The sequence below is a fragment of the Amborella trichopoda genome, chromosome 11 (genome assembly GCF_054954075.1).
Source record: "Amborella trichopoda isolate Santa Cruz 75 chromosome 11, AtrichopodaSantaCruz75HAP2 v2.0, whole genome shotgun sequence".
Taxonomy (NCBI): Eukaryota; Viridiplantae; Streptophyta; class Magnoliopsida; order Amborellales; family Amborellaceae; genus Amborella; species Amborella trichopoda.
Window position 1 is genome coordinate 42,750,479 of NC_142346.1, and position 15,365 is coordinate 42,765,843.

Sequence of the window (15,365 nt, forward strand, 5' to 3'; positions counted from 1 at the left end):
AAAAATCCAGCTTCTAGAAATCTAGAACTTGCAGCTTTTAGAAATCTTCCAGTCAACAAAGAGGAACTTAAAGAAAGAGTGTTTTATCTCCTGCCCATGGTACAAGGACTACCTTTTTCTTCCATAGCATTTTTGGTTTTCATTAAGTATAGAAGCCTAACATAAATTTCCTTGGTTACATTAGCAAAATTTGCCGTGTTTCAAAACGTGGGTCGCTAGGGTGTATCTTCACCCACAGATCGGCAAGGTGCCACTAGATCTACTACCCAATGGGGTCTAAATCATTCTGAATTGGTGACCTAAAAATTTTAAAAAAAATAAAATAAAATAAAAACCAAACTAGAGGTTTATAGGTTGAGGATTTTTAGAGGACTTAAAAAATATTAAATAAACTTAAAAAAAAAGAGAAAAATATAAATCGGGGTTTTAAGGGGGACCTGGCCAGAACCATACCATCCTGGAATTGGTCCTGACCAATTAAAACACCAGACCTTTGCAAGGCATTTAGCCACAAAAACAAGAAGTTACGAAAGAGAAAAAGATAATTCAGCCTCATAAACTATCCAACAGTATGTATTTTTTCCATTGTAGCAGTGTACTTACTCCTATGGAAGCATAGTGCACGTGTATTCCCACATGCAGAATGATTACTGAGGAAGAGTTTCTCAATCAGATTTTTTAAATCGACTTTATAATTATTAGATGAGTATTTCAAGAAAAAAAATTTGGATTTTGAGTTTCCGACCTCTTTGTTCCAACCAACCAAAAAATGGACATTCCCCATTCAATATTAGGACAATTTTTCTAGTGCGTGTGGAACCGGTAAAAGAAAAATTGAACCGGAACAATTAACCGAACATGGGGCAAGAAGCAGTTACTCGGAACTAACCGGTAAACCGGCCGGTTCAACCAGCCTAACCAGGCAAGTCCCGGGCCATCAAAAAAGCGTTAAAAAAATACAAAAAAAATCTAATAAAATATGAAATGTATATTTAAAGCATGACCAAACAAAGCACATTCAATGAAGTTAAAAATTAAGGGAAACGATGGATTTTAAACAATCAATTTGTGACGAGGTATTTTTTTAATTTTTAAAAAAGATGAGAAAATATAAAAATAAATATTAATGTCCAAAACAATTTCCAATCTACACCCATAATGATGAAAAATTAAAAAATACATTGAAAACAAAATACCTTATTTTTGGGGATTTTATATAATTTTTTTGAAAATTTTAAAATACCAAGCCGGTTCACCAAAACCGGCCATTCTAACCAGGTGGTTCCAGTTTGAATCGCCCGATTTTTCCTATACTGCGTGGAAACTTTTTTTTTCTTTTCTTTTATGAAGTTGGTCGCTTAGAGGGTATGTTCCCAAAATTTGAGGTCCCAAAAATACTCCTAGAAAAGGTTCTATGATCTTTGGCTTTTTCCCTTCTATTCCAACTCACAAGTGAAGAGAGGAGTTGGCATATTGTAAAGCAGCAGAAATCAGTCGAGCAACAATTCTGCCTAAGTAACCTGTCTTTCCATTATATGCCATGGTCACCACCCCGCAAGCCACTCAAAACAACTTCTCCCTAACCCAGACAACCAAAGTACACTGTCATCAATCCAGAAGTTTGAAAAAATTCGAAAATCATTGATCCCCCACCCAAACTCCTCCCAAATTCTTGAATACCAATTGCTTCAAAACTGCATTCTATTGCACCCACTTCTTCTATTCACAATCATGTAATACCCAGATCTGTGCTTGTGCTCTCGAATCTTAATAAATTAAAAAATAAGAGTAACAAAAATAACCCTACCTACTAAACAACCCAGAATGCACTCGTCCATTTCACAAGTGAATGGATCTGTCAATAAATTAACACTCAACCGATGTTCACATCAAGAACCATTTTTCCCAACTGCCACTCTTCCATCATACGCAACCCGTAAGTCCTGGCTATGTGAGCTTCACTCAAAGAGTGCCTCCTCTAACCTGAAATCCCAGAGTAATGTTTTCATTAAACCAGGTGTGGAAATGGGCAAAAAAAATTGAATCCAAAGACAGTTGATCCAACTGGCCACTCTTCACATGGCTATGGGTGTGTAGTGGAAGAGTATGATTACCTTATAGCATCTAACTATGCTCCAGAGGTAGCAAAAGGAAGAAAACATGGCTAGCTTTTAAGTATAATGAAAAAAGGGAAGAGAGAAGAAGCTCAAAGAAATCAGCCGGAAATACACTGCACTACAGAGCTGATTTTAGGACATCGCTTAAGACTTAAAATGGGTGGAAGATTTTAAGGGGCTGAAGAGCATGCCCAAGATGGATTGCAAGAATCTGTGTTTAACCCATATAGCAATTTCAAGTAAACTTTGACAATGAACTTAGAAAAAGTTGTACACCTCAATAATTCAATTTTCATAGCGTGTAAAACAAAACAAAAAAGAGTATTTTCTCTTTTTTCACGAATTAATCCCATCCTTAACTAATATTGGCTTATCAAACCATAATAAGATAAAAGTTATGAACGCTCTACTTCAATCCCTCTATTCACAAATGAAATGAGCTTGATAGCTTACTGCAGGATTTTGCTTCAAAAACTTACTTCAATTCATATCGGTATGCATATTAGGCTTCGAGTTATAAAAAATGATAAAACCCTTGATCTACATACCTTTTTTAATCAATGTCTACTAATGTATAATGCTCTTACACTGCAAACTATGTGTAATGATATTATCAAATATTTCAACACAAGTCAATTATGCAATAACAGGGCAGCTATGAGTATGAATAACAAAACAAACAAAACAAAAATACAGAAAAATCTAAAAGAATCTCATATTTCAGATACAAGAAACTGCACCCAATGAAAAGCAATGTACCAAAACAATTTGCATCTTCATAAAGCATTGCAATATTGCTACACCAAGTCAAGAACCGCTAGAGAATACCAGATCTAACATGTAACACAAACTTCCTTTTGAGCTCACACAAAACTTGGCCTCGAACCCATGAATGGAAGATGATTGTTAAGTGAGGTTGTGGGTAGAAAACCAGCAAACATCTCCATGAAATAAGAAACCTAGAAGAGTTCAACCTACTCACACTAGTCAACAAGGCTAAGCAAGTCACAGAACAAAAATCTCCTGCATATCTTATCACAGAACGAAAGACAACTAAAATCAAACAAAAGATTTCAATTGTAATGGAAATAAACCTACTTTACAAACTACCCTATATGTATCTCGCCATTCTTCTTCTCGGCAGTGAACAAGCTTGATCGATTCAAAAAAACACAGCTCATATTTGGATCTTCAATCACTTCGCTTAATCGGGCATTGTTTGTATTATATGTTATCCCAACACTGGTGTTGCTTAAAAAGTTCACAGGACGGCGATTCTGGATGTGGATAAGTAGTATGTCACCAATGAAGAGATTTGCAGATGCAAAAAAATCATAGACCCCCAATCGCCCCAATTTTTTAAACAACAGTGATGTCAAATCTGCATTCATCACTTCCACCCACTTCTTCCCTTCTGTTAAAAGCCAAGCATGCGCTTGTTCTTGAGAATGTGGACCTACCTGTATCAGACAAAGGCAACTGTCCCTCTCATGGATGCGATAAGAGCAATCCTTGTCGTTAAGCCGTGTTGGAGTAAGGATTATTTCCCATTCTTCTGTCTCCATATCTAAAGCAAGTAAATGGCGCTCGTTCTCTCCATTACAGAGTACATAGCAAGTAAAACCCACACAAACCATGAACCATGGGGTATGTATTCGGAAATTTGGTTGGTTTCTCGGCCGCCTCCATCTCCCAATTGATGAATCAAAGATTAAACAGGAACAATTCTTTCTGGTACCGACCAAAATCTTAAATTTTTTATCAATTGGGTTAAAGTAAAATCCAAATATTTTCTGCACTCCAAATGCTAGCCTTGGAAGACCCATGAATTGTTTTTGAGCCAGGGGATTTCCAACAGTAAAGAAAGAATCCCTTCTGAAATACCCGTCCTGTATGATTGATTTCACAAGACAGCATGCAATGCCATTATGGCAGGCCATGGAGGTCAGGTCTTGATGCTGAAACGCTGTCTTCGTATACGAAGAAGGATTGTTAATATTCTCAGCACTCGCGAAGAACATTTGGTTGTTTTGGAGGAAGAGAGAACGAGTGTTAGAAAGAGAAAAGGTAATGGCGAAGTGGGAAGATGAGAGCAAGCTTTGCCATGGTCGTGAGACTACCTTGAATCTGCATATGGACTTCACCGGCAATGAAATAAGGATCTTAGTCACCAATTCATCAGGTAAAATAGAAGATAACGAGACCATTTCTTCCTCTGTATGTCGCTCTTGCTCTGAAGAAACCATGGAATCGTCTGGTTCTTGCTCCATGAATATGGCCAAAAAGGAGGTCCAACAGCAACAAAATTTAATCATCTGAAAGCCTTATATATCTGCTTTCACTGAAGAGAGGTGGAAGTTGTTTTAGGATAAGAGCATTATGAAGGGAAGGGACAGGACGCACGTCTTCTCACTCACTCTTAATTGCAGCAATCGGGCTGAGAGTACGATCGCAGCGGATATTTTAAAGAGACGCACCACGGCACTTTCCCCTGCCAAACTTTGTTTTTCCATTGTAAACCAACTTTTCGATGGAATTTAGGTATGGCAAAAATATCTTTATTCACAACGTCCCATCATTTCGATAAGAGTTGACATTTTGGACCCAAATAACATATTGGGGGCAATACAAAAAATTACTGGACCGCCTCAAAATAACAAGAGTTGACATTTTGGACCCAAATAACATATTGGGGACAACACACAAAATTACTGGACCGCCTCAAAATAACAAGAGTTGACATTTTGGACCCAAATAACATATTGGGGGCAACACACAAAATTACTGGACCGCCTCAAAATAACAAGAGTTGACATTTTGGACCCAAATAACATATTGGGGGCAGCACACAAAATTACTGGACCGCCTCAAAATAACAACCGTATCACTTACAACTACCGAACCAAAAATGAGTACCGACGGACCACTTCTTATATAATGACAAACTTTGAAATTCAGATACATTTACTGTCGCACAGCTTTTTGCACTTACATAACGTCGGGTCGGGTCTCTACTGCCGCATACTGCCGAACCGCATTTTGTGTACACAAAATGCGAGAGCCCTATTGTCAAACCACGTTTTACACACTAACAAAGTAAGCGCCTTACTGATAGACGGCACTCATACAGTACCCTATTTTGGTGGGATAGATACCCTATTTTGGTAGAATAGAAGACAGAGGTATAGGTAAAGTAAAAAATAAACAAAAGGTAATTTAGGTTTTTTTATTTTTTATTTTATTGGGGTTTCGGTATTAAAAGTGTATTTTGGAAAAAAAAAAAAAAGTGAGGAAAAAAGTTAAACCGAGAGTAAATTATATAGAAAGTATAATCTTGGGGTTTTTTTGTAATTTTTCCTATATTAAAGGTTTTGTAGTCGGTCTAATTTTGATTGGTTAGATCATTCTTAAATTGCCTCGCCGACTCGACAATGTGTCCAACCTTGTAGTAGTACCAACGAGCTATGTGATGAAGTCTCTAACTCCACTGTCATTGGAAGGGTACGGGCCCAAATCCTACTATTTTTTTTTTTTTAGGATTTTCTTAAATTTCCCATCCGGCCAAATCCCTACTTACGTCTTTTTTTTTCTTCTTCTTTTTATTATAAGATCATTTTTAAATTTCGCCTCCGAATAGATACATGTAATTACGTCCTTCTTATACTAATGGTAAATAGTTTCACTCTAAATAGAGAAAAAGTATTGAACGAGATCAGTGGTTTAAAAAATGGATCGGTGCCACGAATCGACATCAAGATGCATGGACATGAGAAAAAAATGGATTTCAAGTTTTGAAAATAGTATATTTTATATTACATTTTTGGACCGTCAATTTTCAAGATTTTTCAAGTTTTCATAGATATGTCGAACTACGCTATTTTTTAAGCTTTATACTTTATAAATAAAAATGAAAATATATTTTAAGGCTATCGCAAAGATTTTCAGTGTTGAAACCACATTTCTTGACACTATGTGAAGGTTAGAGCCTAGGCTCTATACAAACTGCATCCAATAATCATTAAGTGATTTTAAACTATATCCCAAAAATTTTAGATCAAGAAAAAAATTATTTTACCTAATGGAGCAAGTGCACAGTGTGCTCCTACAAAATGACCTGTGACAAAAGAACGCGTCATGGCGCACCCCACACTTTTTTTTTTCATCCTAAGATAGGTGCTCTGCAGGAGCACATCATAATATTAGATCCATTTTAGAGTCACACAACAATTGTTTTTAAGTGAGAAAAATCTAGATTTTCAATTTAAAAATGAATAAGTGTATGATGTGCTCCCATAGAAGCACTACACATGTTTTTATCCGGGGCCAATTGAAAGGGTGGTTCGGAACTTAAAGCTCTAAACTACTCCTTCACTTTCATTTTTGAGCTTAGTTACAGAAGAAGAACCCATTCGGAGCTTGAAGTGTTCCGAACCGGGAGTACTTTGGGAAAAAATAAAGAACATAAAAAAAAAGGGACATGGGGCTAAAATATCAAATATTGGGGATATTTTTTCAGTTCCTCAAGTTATAATAAATATTAGCATAAATTTCCCAAAATAAAAGTTTAAATACGATAGTAAATAATTTATCTATTTCAAAACTTTCTTTCTAATTCATACAATGTTTAAAGATTCATTTTGTTAGGGTTTTGTTAAGCTACACCACTTGGTCGTGTGTAGACCCTTTAAGTGGTCAACATTTTTTGACACTAAAATACCTTTGAATTGTAATATAAAATTTTTCAAATAGAAGTATTTTTGGTCATTTAGAATGGTAGAATGGATATTTTTATAAAAAAATAGTGACATTCTATTAATAGTTAAAAATAATTAATATATCTTGTGGGTGACGTGACACACCATATCGGTGATATCAATGTCTACTATTGTTAATAAAAGCTTTTGTTTTTATTAAGAATTTCCAATTTACTTTTGATTAATTACTTAAAATACTCTTAAACAAAAAGTTACTATACTATATGATAAAGGCATTTTTTGTCATTTCAAAAGGGTAGAATGGATATTTTTTTTCAAAAAATAGTGGCATTCTATTAGTAGTTAAAAATAATTACTACATCTTGTGAGTGATGTCACCCACCATATGGGTGATGTCATTGTCCACTATTATTAATAAATATTTTTGTTTCTATTAAGAATTTCTAGTTTACCCCTACTTAACTACAAAAAATACCCCTAAACAAAAAGTTATTATACTATAGGACAAGAGCATTTAAATATCTAAAAATGTTGAGCACTTTAAGGGGTTTACACTACAAGTGGTGTAGCCTAACAAAATCCATTTAAAATTTTATAATTAAATATAAAAATAGATTTTGAGAAAATCCTAAAAACATTTTATATCAAAATTATATACCATGATAAAATTTGAAGGTGCACCTTACCTCTACAACTACAGATGCATCCGTATGCCAACTGCGCCCCTGAATAAAAGTCTTCATTATTGTAAGACCTCCATATGGGGCAAGCATTATAAGAGGCCTTTCCTTGGCAGTTTTGTTTTTAGCTATAAAAAGCAACTTCCATATTAATAAAACAAGTAAGGACGTGGTTTCTATAAGCTTGTAACTTTAAACAATCCAATTAAGGCGCACCTCCAAATTTTATCACAACATGTAATTTTGGTGTAAAATATTTTTAGGATTATTTCAAAATCTATTTTCATATCTAGTTATAAAATTTAAACTCTAAATATGATTAAAATCAAATCGATCTATAAACATATGAAAATCTTGAAAATGGACCACTAATTTTTCATCCATAAAGCTGTTCAAGTAAGACCATGACCTGAATAAAGTAAGAGCAACACATAATGTAGGACCAAGGAATGGTGCCTACCAAAGTGGTTCTAGGGTGGTGAGTGATTAAAATACTAGACTGGGGTTTATAAGGGAATGGCATATGTGATGAACTGTAGGATTGTTGAGGTAGTGGCTGTTTGAAAGAGGAGGCTCTCTAAAATTGTATAGACTCAGCATCAAACAATATTAGTTTTCATACTATGAGCACCACAAAAGAGTAGGGTCCCTAGACTTGCATAATAGAATCACTGCACAGGAACCAGGAAGATAACCTAAATTTTATATGGAGTGGGCACCATTAGGTCTTTCGTGCAGAGTCAGCATTATCAGACGACAAAAAATCAGCGCCCAAGTGATAGAGTCCAAAAACTAAGTTTCAAGAAGCCATTCTTTATTCATTTACTTAACTTCATTTCGTGGACTCGGCCTAAGACATGTTGTTAACCCCAATCCTAGTTTGGTTTAGAAATCTAACCGACATTAGACTATTTAATATGAGTAATGATCATATGAGACCCTCTCACACCCATATGTTTAGGACCTCAAAGGATTACCATTAAATTTGACACATATCACTAGAAAAGTTATCGCATGTCAGTTGACTTTTCTAGAGATCTGTACCAAATTTAATCTTTTGAAGTCCTACATACATGGGAGGGCCTCACATGGTCATTTCTCATTTAATATATAAATTGTAGTTAATAAACTAGAAAACCTTTGTAATTAAGGAAATTACAAAAGAAAAAACTAAGCTCTAGATATTCAAATTAAAAAAACAAAAGATGAAAAATTTTATAATATAAAAATATAATCTTTATTAGAAACTAAAAACAAAAAACTACGTCTAAAACCAGTAAACAAATTGCTTTATATAGTGTAGCTCACTATAATATAGGTAGACATCTTTCAAGGTGAGTTTTGGATCAGCACACATACAACCAGGTGAATTTTGGATCACCCTAGCACATATTGAAGTTAAACGTTTGAGTAATCTGTTGCCCTAATCTGGTCGAAGAGCACACCTACAACTAGGTGAGTTTTGGATCACTCTAGCACATATTCAAGTTAAATGTTTGAGTAATCTATTGTCCTAATCTTGTTGAGGAGCATTTTTTTTTATTTAGAGATATTCTTTTCCATTTGTATGAGTACTCCGCCGCCCTGGTTGAAGCCACACTTTTCTTTCTTCATTCTTCTTTTAGAAGAGCGAAACCAGCCAAACCATAGGTAGAACTTTTAACCCTTCAGGTCCATCAGCTAAACAATAATTCCAATCTTTAACCCCTCATGTATACAAGTCAAACCATAAGTCCAAGCCTAACAATAATTTCAATCTTTTAATTCCTTCATATACAGAAGCCAAACCATAAGTCCAGGTTTGACAAATACGTTATGTTGTTGATGCTAACCATATTCAACCCTTCACTGTCCCCATGGAAAAAACTCCACTAATTCACCTGTAACACAAAGGAAAAACTCCACTAAAACTCTATTAATTCAGCTGAAAACATATTAGCCCAACTAATTCAGCCGAAAACATATTTTTCTCCGAGATATATTAGGTAGAGTTTACCAAAAACAATAAATGCCTTGATGTAGGAACCTTCTCAATCAATGCATTGCAGTACATGACCAACATAATCAATAAAAATTTCGAAAACAACATTTTTGAAAAGCTTACAATGGTTAATTACCACTTATGACGGGGAAGCAATTAGCATGACTAACAAAAACTAACATGTCAAATAGATAAAAAAAACTCCAAAGAATCAAACATTTCAGACAAAAGAAATTGAACCAAACAAACACGAAGTACCAACAATATGTGTATCAAAAAAAGTATAGTAATAGCCAATAAAGTAGTCATCAATTGTTACTAGTATCCTCACGGAAATTCAAGAACTACTATGTAAATTTACAGGCACGTGTCATTAAAACAAAGGTTGAGGGTTTATTAGCAGCACGGGCAACTCAGTCTAGACTTGACCAACCCAACTCGAAATTCTATCGGTCTTTTTTAAACCGGTCCGGGCTTGGCTGGAAGCCCAAAAAATTCAGCTTGAAATCAGCCTGAATTCTAAGACCGGCCCCAAGGCCTGCACCCAGCCCAGATCGCAATCCTAAATATTATAGTACTAATTGATTTAGATATATGTGTTTATCATTGATTTCACATTCACGATTATTTCTTTGTCGCTAGGTATTTTACGATAGGCATCTAATCAAACCAAAATATAATCGCCATATTTAATAATCTAAAACAAATTAATAATAATCTAATTCAAAACAAACATGCATTAACGATGTCATGTTTCCTACCTTGCTTATATCAAGAATAACTCAAATTATTTCTTTTATCAAGATTATCGGAAGGAGAAGACTAAGTAGGATTTGTTTGTAAAAATCACTAAACATAATAGCTTGTTGTTGAAGAAAATCACCAGAATTAGCTAGAAATCGGGTTTGAGTTAAGACAGCTACTGGGTTTTCATAACACTACATCTCAAATTCCATTCTTATGTGACCTTTAAAAAAAAGATCACGACATGTTGGGTATCTTTTTGGAGCTAGTAGATGGAGGTAAGAACATATCTTCTTGAAAAACTTGGAGCTAGTAGATAGAGGTACAAATATCTTCATAGTAGATGCAATAAGACAGAGGCAAGTTACTTTCTCCCATTTTACTACATATACAAATGTTTGGGGAATATACTAGGTTTCGGGAATACCTATTCAATACTTTATCACATCTTATATAGGATGAGGTTTCTATAGGACCTAGGTTTTATGAAAACAAAACAAAACCTCACCTCAAATCTTAGTCTGGAGAGTACTTTTAGCGATGGAAATATTTATGATGACTCTAAAATCAATTTCCGACACCAACAATAAAACTTGAAACTTAAAAAAATAGTACAGATCTTACGGATCTGTGAACACTTATCTTTAAAGCAAAATGGACGGTCTACATAACTTGTTACCATATACACTATTTTTAGAGCTTGAAATCCTATGTTTTTCCACAACCATAATGTTCAAGTCGAGATGATCGATGTAAAGGTTTTCCAATGCTTGAGTTGCAATTTTCAATGAGTTATAAAGTGGGGATTTACTTGTTTTGATAGGGCTGTGACCCTATCAATCTGTTTTCTTTTTATATATATACAATACTTTATCCCATTTTACATATATACTTCAACAGATGGAGGTACAAATATCTTCATGAAACTAGTAGATGTAGTGAGATAGAGTTAGGGAAGCGGTATGTTTATGGAATACCTCTTAAATACTTTATCCCATTCCACATATATTTAACGTGATACCTTAGCTTAGAGGGAGGAGGTCATCTTATTCATGTAGTTCAATATAATGTTTTAGATTGAGACAGAGGATACATGTATGGAACTACTTTGAGATAGAGGATACATGTATAGAACTATGTTTCTTTTGGGGTAATTCAGCATAATACTTAAACTTTGAGATAGAGGATATACATGTATGGAACTATGTTTCAGGGAAGGGTATATTTATGGAATGAAAAATTGTTTCATGTGGGCTAAACCACATTTCTACCTACACAGTTCCAAAGTATAAAGCATCCATCTTAAATATGGATACAAATATATGGTCCAGCTAAAAACTATTGAAACTAATGGTCCAAATGTTTTCTTAATAGAATTATTATTTTAAATTTTTAAAATTTATTTATTTATTCATATTCATGATCTCCATGCTAGAGATTACAAGTCCTTAAAATATTAAGTCCAAAAATCTATCTCAAAAATAGATTTTTAAGAGGTGACTCATTTCTACGTGGACTCATAGATATCGTGTCCTTATGGAATGCCTCTTGAATACTTTATCTTATACATACATGGAACCTTTTTCTCTCTTTTTTTGGGGAGTTAAGTGATAAGAATTCAACTTGAGAGGTAGACGTCAATGTTAACCACTCAAGCCCAAGCCCAATTCCTACATGTTTCTACATTGAAAAAGACAATATATAACCAAAATCTCCACACCTTTCATATCCTTTATTAAAATCTCCACACCTTTCATATCCTTTACTTTTTTAATAATAAAACTCAGTAATTGAGAAAGAAACAAGTATTTTATAATATGTAAAATAATAAATGAATAAATTAAAAGAAATTCTTATAATTTGTGCTCTATTACTTAGTAAACTCTCATGCTTTTATCGAATCTCCAACGAACCAATGCTAGGTCGATAATTTATAATACCTAATTTACAAGGATGGAAATATTAGTTACCATAGAGCATTTAATAAGTATTTTTCTTCTTCATTTGTTCGATCCTTAAATTGTACTTGTCAGATGCACATGCTTATATAAATGCATTGGGCATTGCAAGAAACTACAATATTTATTTCATCTTAAAATGCAAAAAATTACTTCTAGATAGAACATGAGCCTAAACCAATCCTTTAGAAAATTTCCTCTACTTTCATCACAATAAAACATGACTTTTAAAAAGCATATTTAAGAAAATGAAAAAGAGATCCAACTATCACAAATAATGTAATGCAAATTCTAAGAAAAATAATTAGTAATCAATAAGAAGTTATGCAGCATAATCATTAAAACAAAAAGAAAACTACAAGATCGTAATAAAAAATTAGTAAAAAAATACTCAAACAATATACCTCTTCAATTACCTCCAATGCCCTAATATATTTGTATGTATTAACCAACTTTTTAGTTTACTAACCAAACTTACTCGAAGTTTTCTAGTTTGTAGAAGTTATTTAGAGAAAGAGAATTGTAAGGTGTTTATAACATAAAAAGGAGGTCATTTCAACTTCTTATCACAGTGACAGCATGTGATTCCTAACATGTTATTTCAATGTCTTACTCTAAGTCAAGAGTGAAGGACATGTAAAAGATGTGGCAAGTTAGGAGTAGGTGAAGTTATAAAACTATAGGACTCCAAAGACGGTAGAAAAATTGCATACTTTATTAGACCCAAGTCAATTACCAAAACTATTCAAATATCTAAACCTTCTATAATAAAATCTTTAAAAAATATAAAAATTGAAAAATGAAATTACCATCAGTCTGTATTAAATAAAAAATATCACAAATAAAAGAAGTGCACATGTGATCAAACAATCATCATAATTATACACAGCAATTAAAATGAATAATATCTTAAAAAATTGGAGTAGAGATTAAAAATCACATGATTTTATATTAAGTCTCAATAAAGATAAAGATGTAAATAAATCAAAATTAAATTTCTATAACAATTGACTAATATTTCCGAAAAATCTATGCACAATCCTACGTTCGTAAAATCGGTCGGATCGACCTAGACCTAGTTGGGTTACCCGGACCCGCTCATTGGGCGCCCTGGTTTTCAAGCTGAGATCTATACAAAATTATTAAAAAATAATAATAAAAATAAATGATAAGCTAATTTGTTATGTCTTTTTTTATGTTTTCTAACATTTTGGCAAAAGATTGGAAAGTGTTTTGGCCATGAATAATTATTTGTACATTTTCCATTCTCTTTTGAATTATTTCTAAAATACTTCTAGTCACAAATTCATTTTTCGAAATTTATTTCTTCCGTACTTTTTTATCTCATTTCGTGTGTTTCATATAATTTTTACTTTAACCATAATTGTCAAAGTTTTCCAGAATTTTTTGTATTTTTTTTAACAATTTTTTGGTCAACCTACCCAACTCTTGGGTACTCAAACCATATTCGGGTTATACCCGGCCCGGCACAAGACCGAGTTCTGTTCACGGTTTGTGCTTTCCTACACAGGTACAATTTTTCTAAGACAAAAATTGAACATGGTAACTCTATAAAGCATGCCAATCGCCACTGATCCACATTTTAAATAAAATGGATAAAAATAACTAAATGATTTATCAAAAACCCAAAAATAGTTAAATGTTCATAGATCTACCAGTTCTACACTATTTTTTAGAGCTTCAAATTCCATAATCGTAAATATATTTCCAAGTCATCATACAAGTTTCAATTGGAAAAACACTTATTTGATGGGTTCTTTTGTGGGGGCTGTAAAAAATAATTTGTAATAGAAGACCTTTCAATCTAATTTAAATAAACATGACAACAAAATGGTAAAAAAATTAATTATATTTTTTTAAATACTTTGGTACCTCAAAAATTGTTTAAAAGAACGGATTGTATACGATGAGACCAATGGTCTAAAATTAATTATGACCACCTTGTATCAAAGATAAATTATCTCATTATATACTTTTTCTCAAAAAAAAAAAAAAAGTAATATTATAATCAGTATAAAAAATAGGGTGCGATTTGTATAGAGCCTAGGCTCTAAACAATCAAATTAGAACCTACCTTAAAATAGTGTCGAAAAATGTGGTTTCAATACTGAAAATTTTTGTTATAGCCTTAAAATATATTTTCATCTTTATTTATAAAATTTAAATCTTCAAAAATAGTATAGATCGACAGATCTATGAAAACTTGAAAATCTTGAAAATTGACGGTCCAAAAAATACGTGACAAAATACCCTATTTCCAAAACTTGAAATCAAATTTTTTTCTCATGTCCATGCATCTTGACTTAGAGATGATCAATTTTGAGGATATTTGGGCAACAAAATAACCTCTTCTAGTGAAATTTTGAGATAGGCTCTAATTTGATTGCTTAGAGCCTCGGCTTTATATAAACTTTTCCCTAAAAAATAAATGCCCAAAGTAGTCCTTTCAATGTGAGCATTGTCGTGTGATAATGCAAACATCTATTTTCCTACATCTATTCAAATTTTAGAAACCATCTAGAGAATGTATATTATTTAAATTTTTATCTGTAGTAAAAATTTGATAAACACTTCATAGGAAGAAAAAGGTTCTTGTAATCTCAACTAAAAACAAAATTATCAAACTACGAGCTCAAATATTACCATCCAATTATAATGACAGTAAAATTCATATAAAATGAGAAAGGTAAAGGAGAATAGAAGAAGAGAAATTGTGTGAAGTAAAGGAATTGCAATTGCATTAAATATTGTGAAACTTCGATATTTTATAGTTTGAAGTAACTCCAATAGAGTATTAAATATTGGAGAAATTCACATAATTTACAATATCTGCCCAGTTATAAAACTTGCCATTTTCATGAATATTGAATTTGTTGCTCTGTTATAAAATTTGCCACTTTTATAAAAAGGGGATAGAGAGAAGTGTAGGAATTGGGACTGAGAGGTGCAGAAATACCGTGGAATTGGATTCATCTGTTTTTTAAAGTAGATTAGGAAATCCAAGATTATAATGTACCAAAACCTTGGACCATGTTTGATGGGAGCGAGAATCGATTTTGAAATAGTACTGGAATCCACTAATGGTTGGAACGTGATCCCCTTTATTTGGGAGCAAGATCCCAAAATTCAAAAAACCGGGATCCCTACGA

General features: G+C 33.1%; 1 protein-coding gene and 1 long non-coding RNA gene across 2 annotated transcripts; both read right to left on the bottom strand.

The window, feature by feature from the left end:
- Nucleotides 1-1,683: 1,683 nt before the first annotated feature.
- Nucleotides 1,684-4,551, bottom strand: LOC18448285 (putative F-box protein At3g10240). Its single transcript, XM_006858342.4, has 2 exons — nt 3,216-4,551; nt 1,684-1,983 (listed from the first exon to the last, which is right to left on the bottom strand). The coding sequence occupies exon 1, from the start codon at nt 4,430-4,432 to the stop codon at nt 3,224-3,226; it is 1,209 nt and encodes a 402-aa protein (XP_006858404.2). The 5' UTR covers nt 4,433-4,551; the 3' UTR covers nt 1,684-1,983; nt 3,216-3,223.
- A 4,174-nt stretch (nt 4,552-8,725) lies between these two features.
- Nucleotides 8,726-12,703, bottom strand: LOC148779923 (uncharacterized). Its single transcript, XR_016045019.1, has 2 exons — nt 12,600-12,703; nt 8,726-9,392 (listed from the first exon to the last, which is right to left on the bottom strand). It is a non-coding gene; the product is annotated as an uncharacterized LOC148779923 (long non-coding RNA).
- Nucleotides 12,704-15,365: the final 2,662 nt, after the last annotated feature.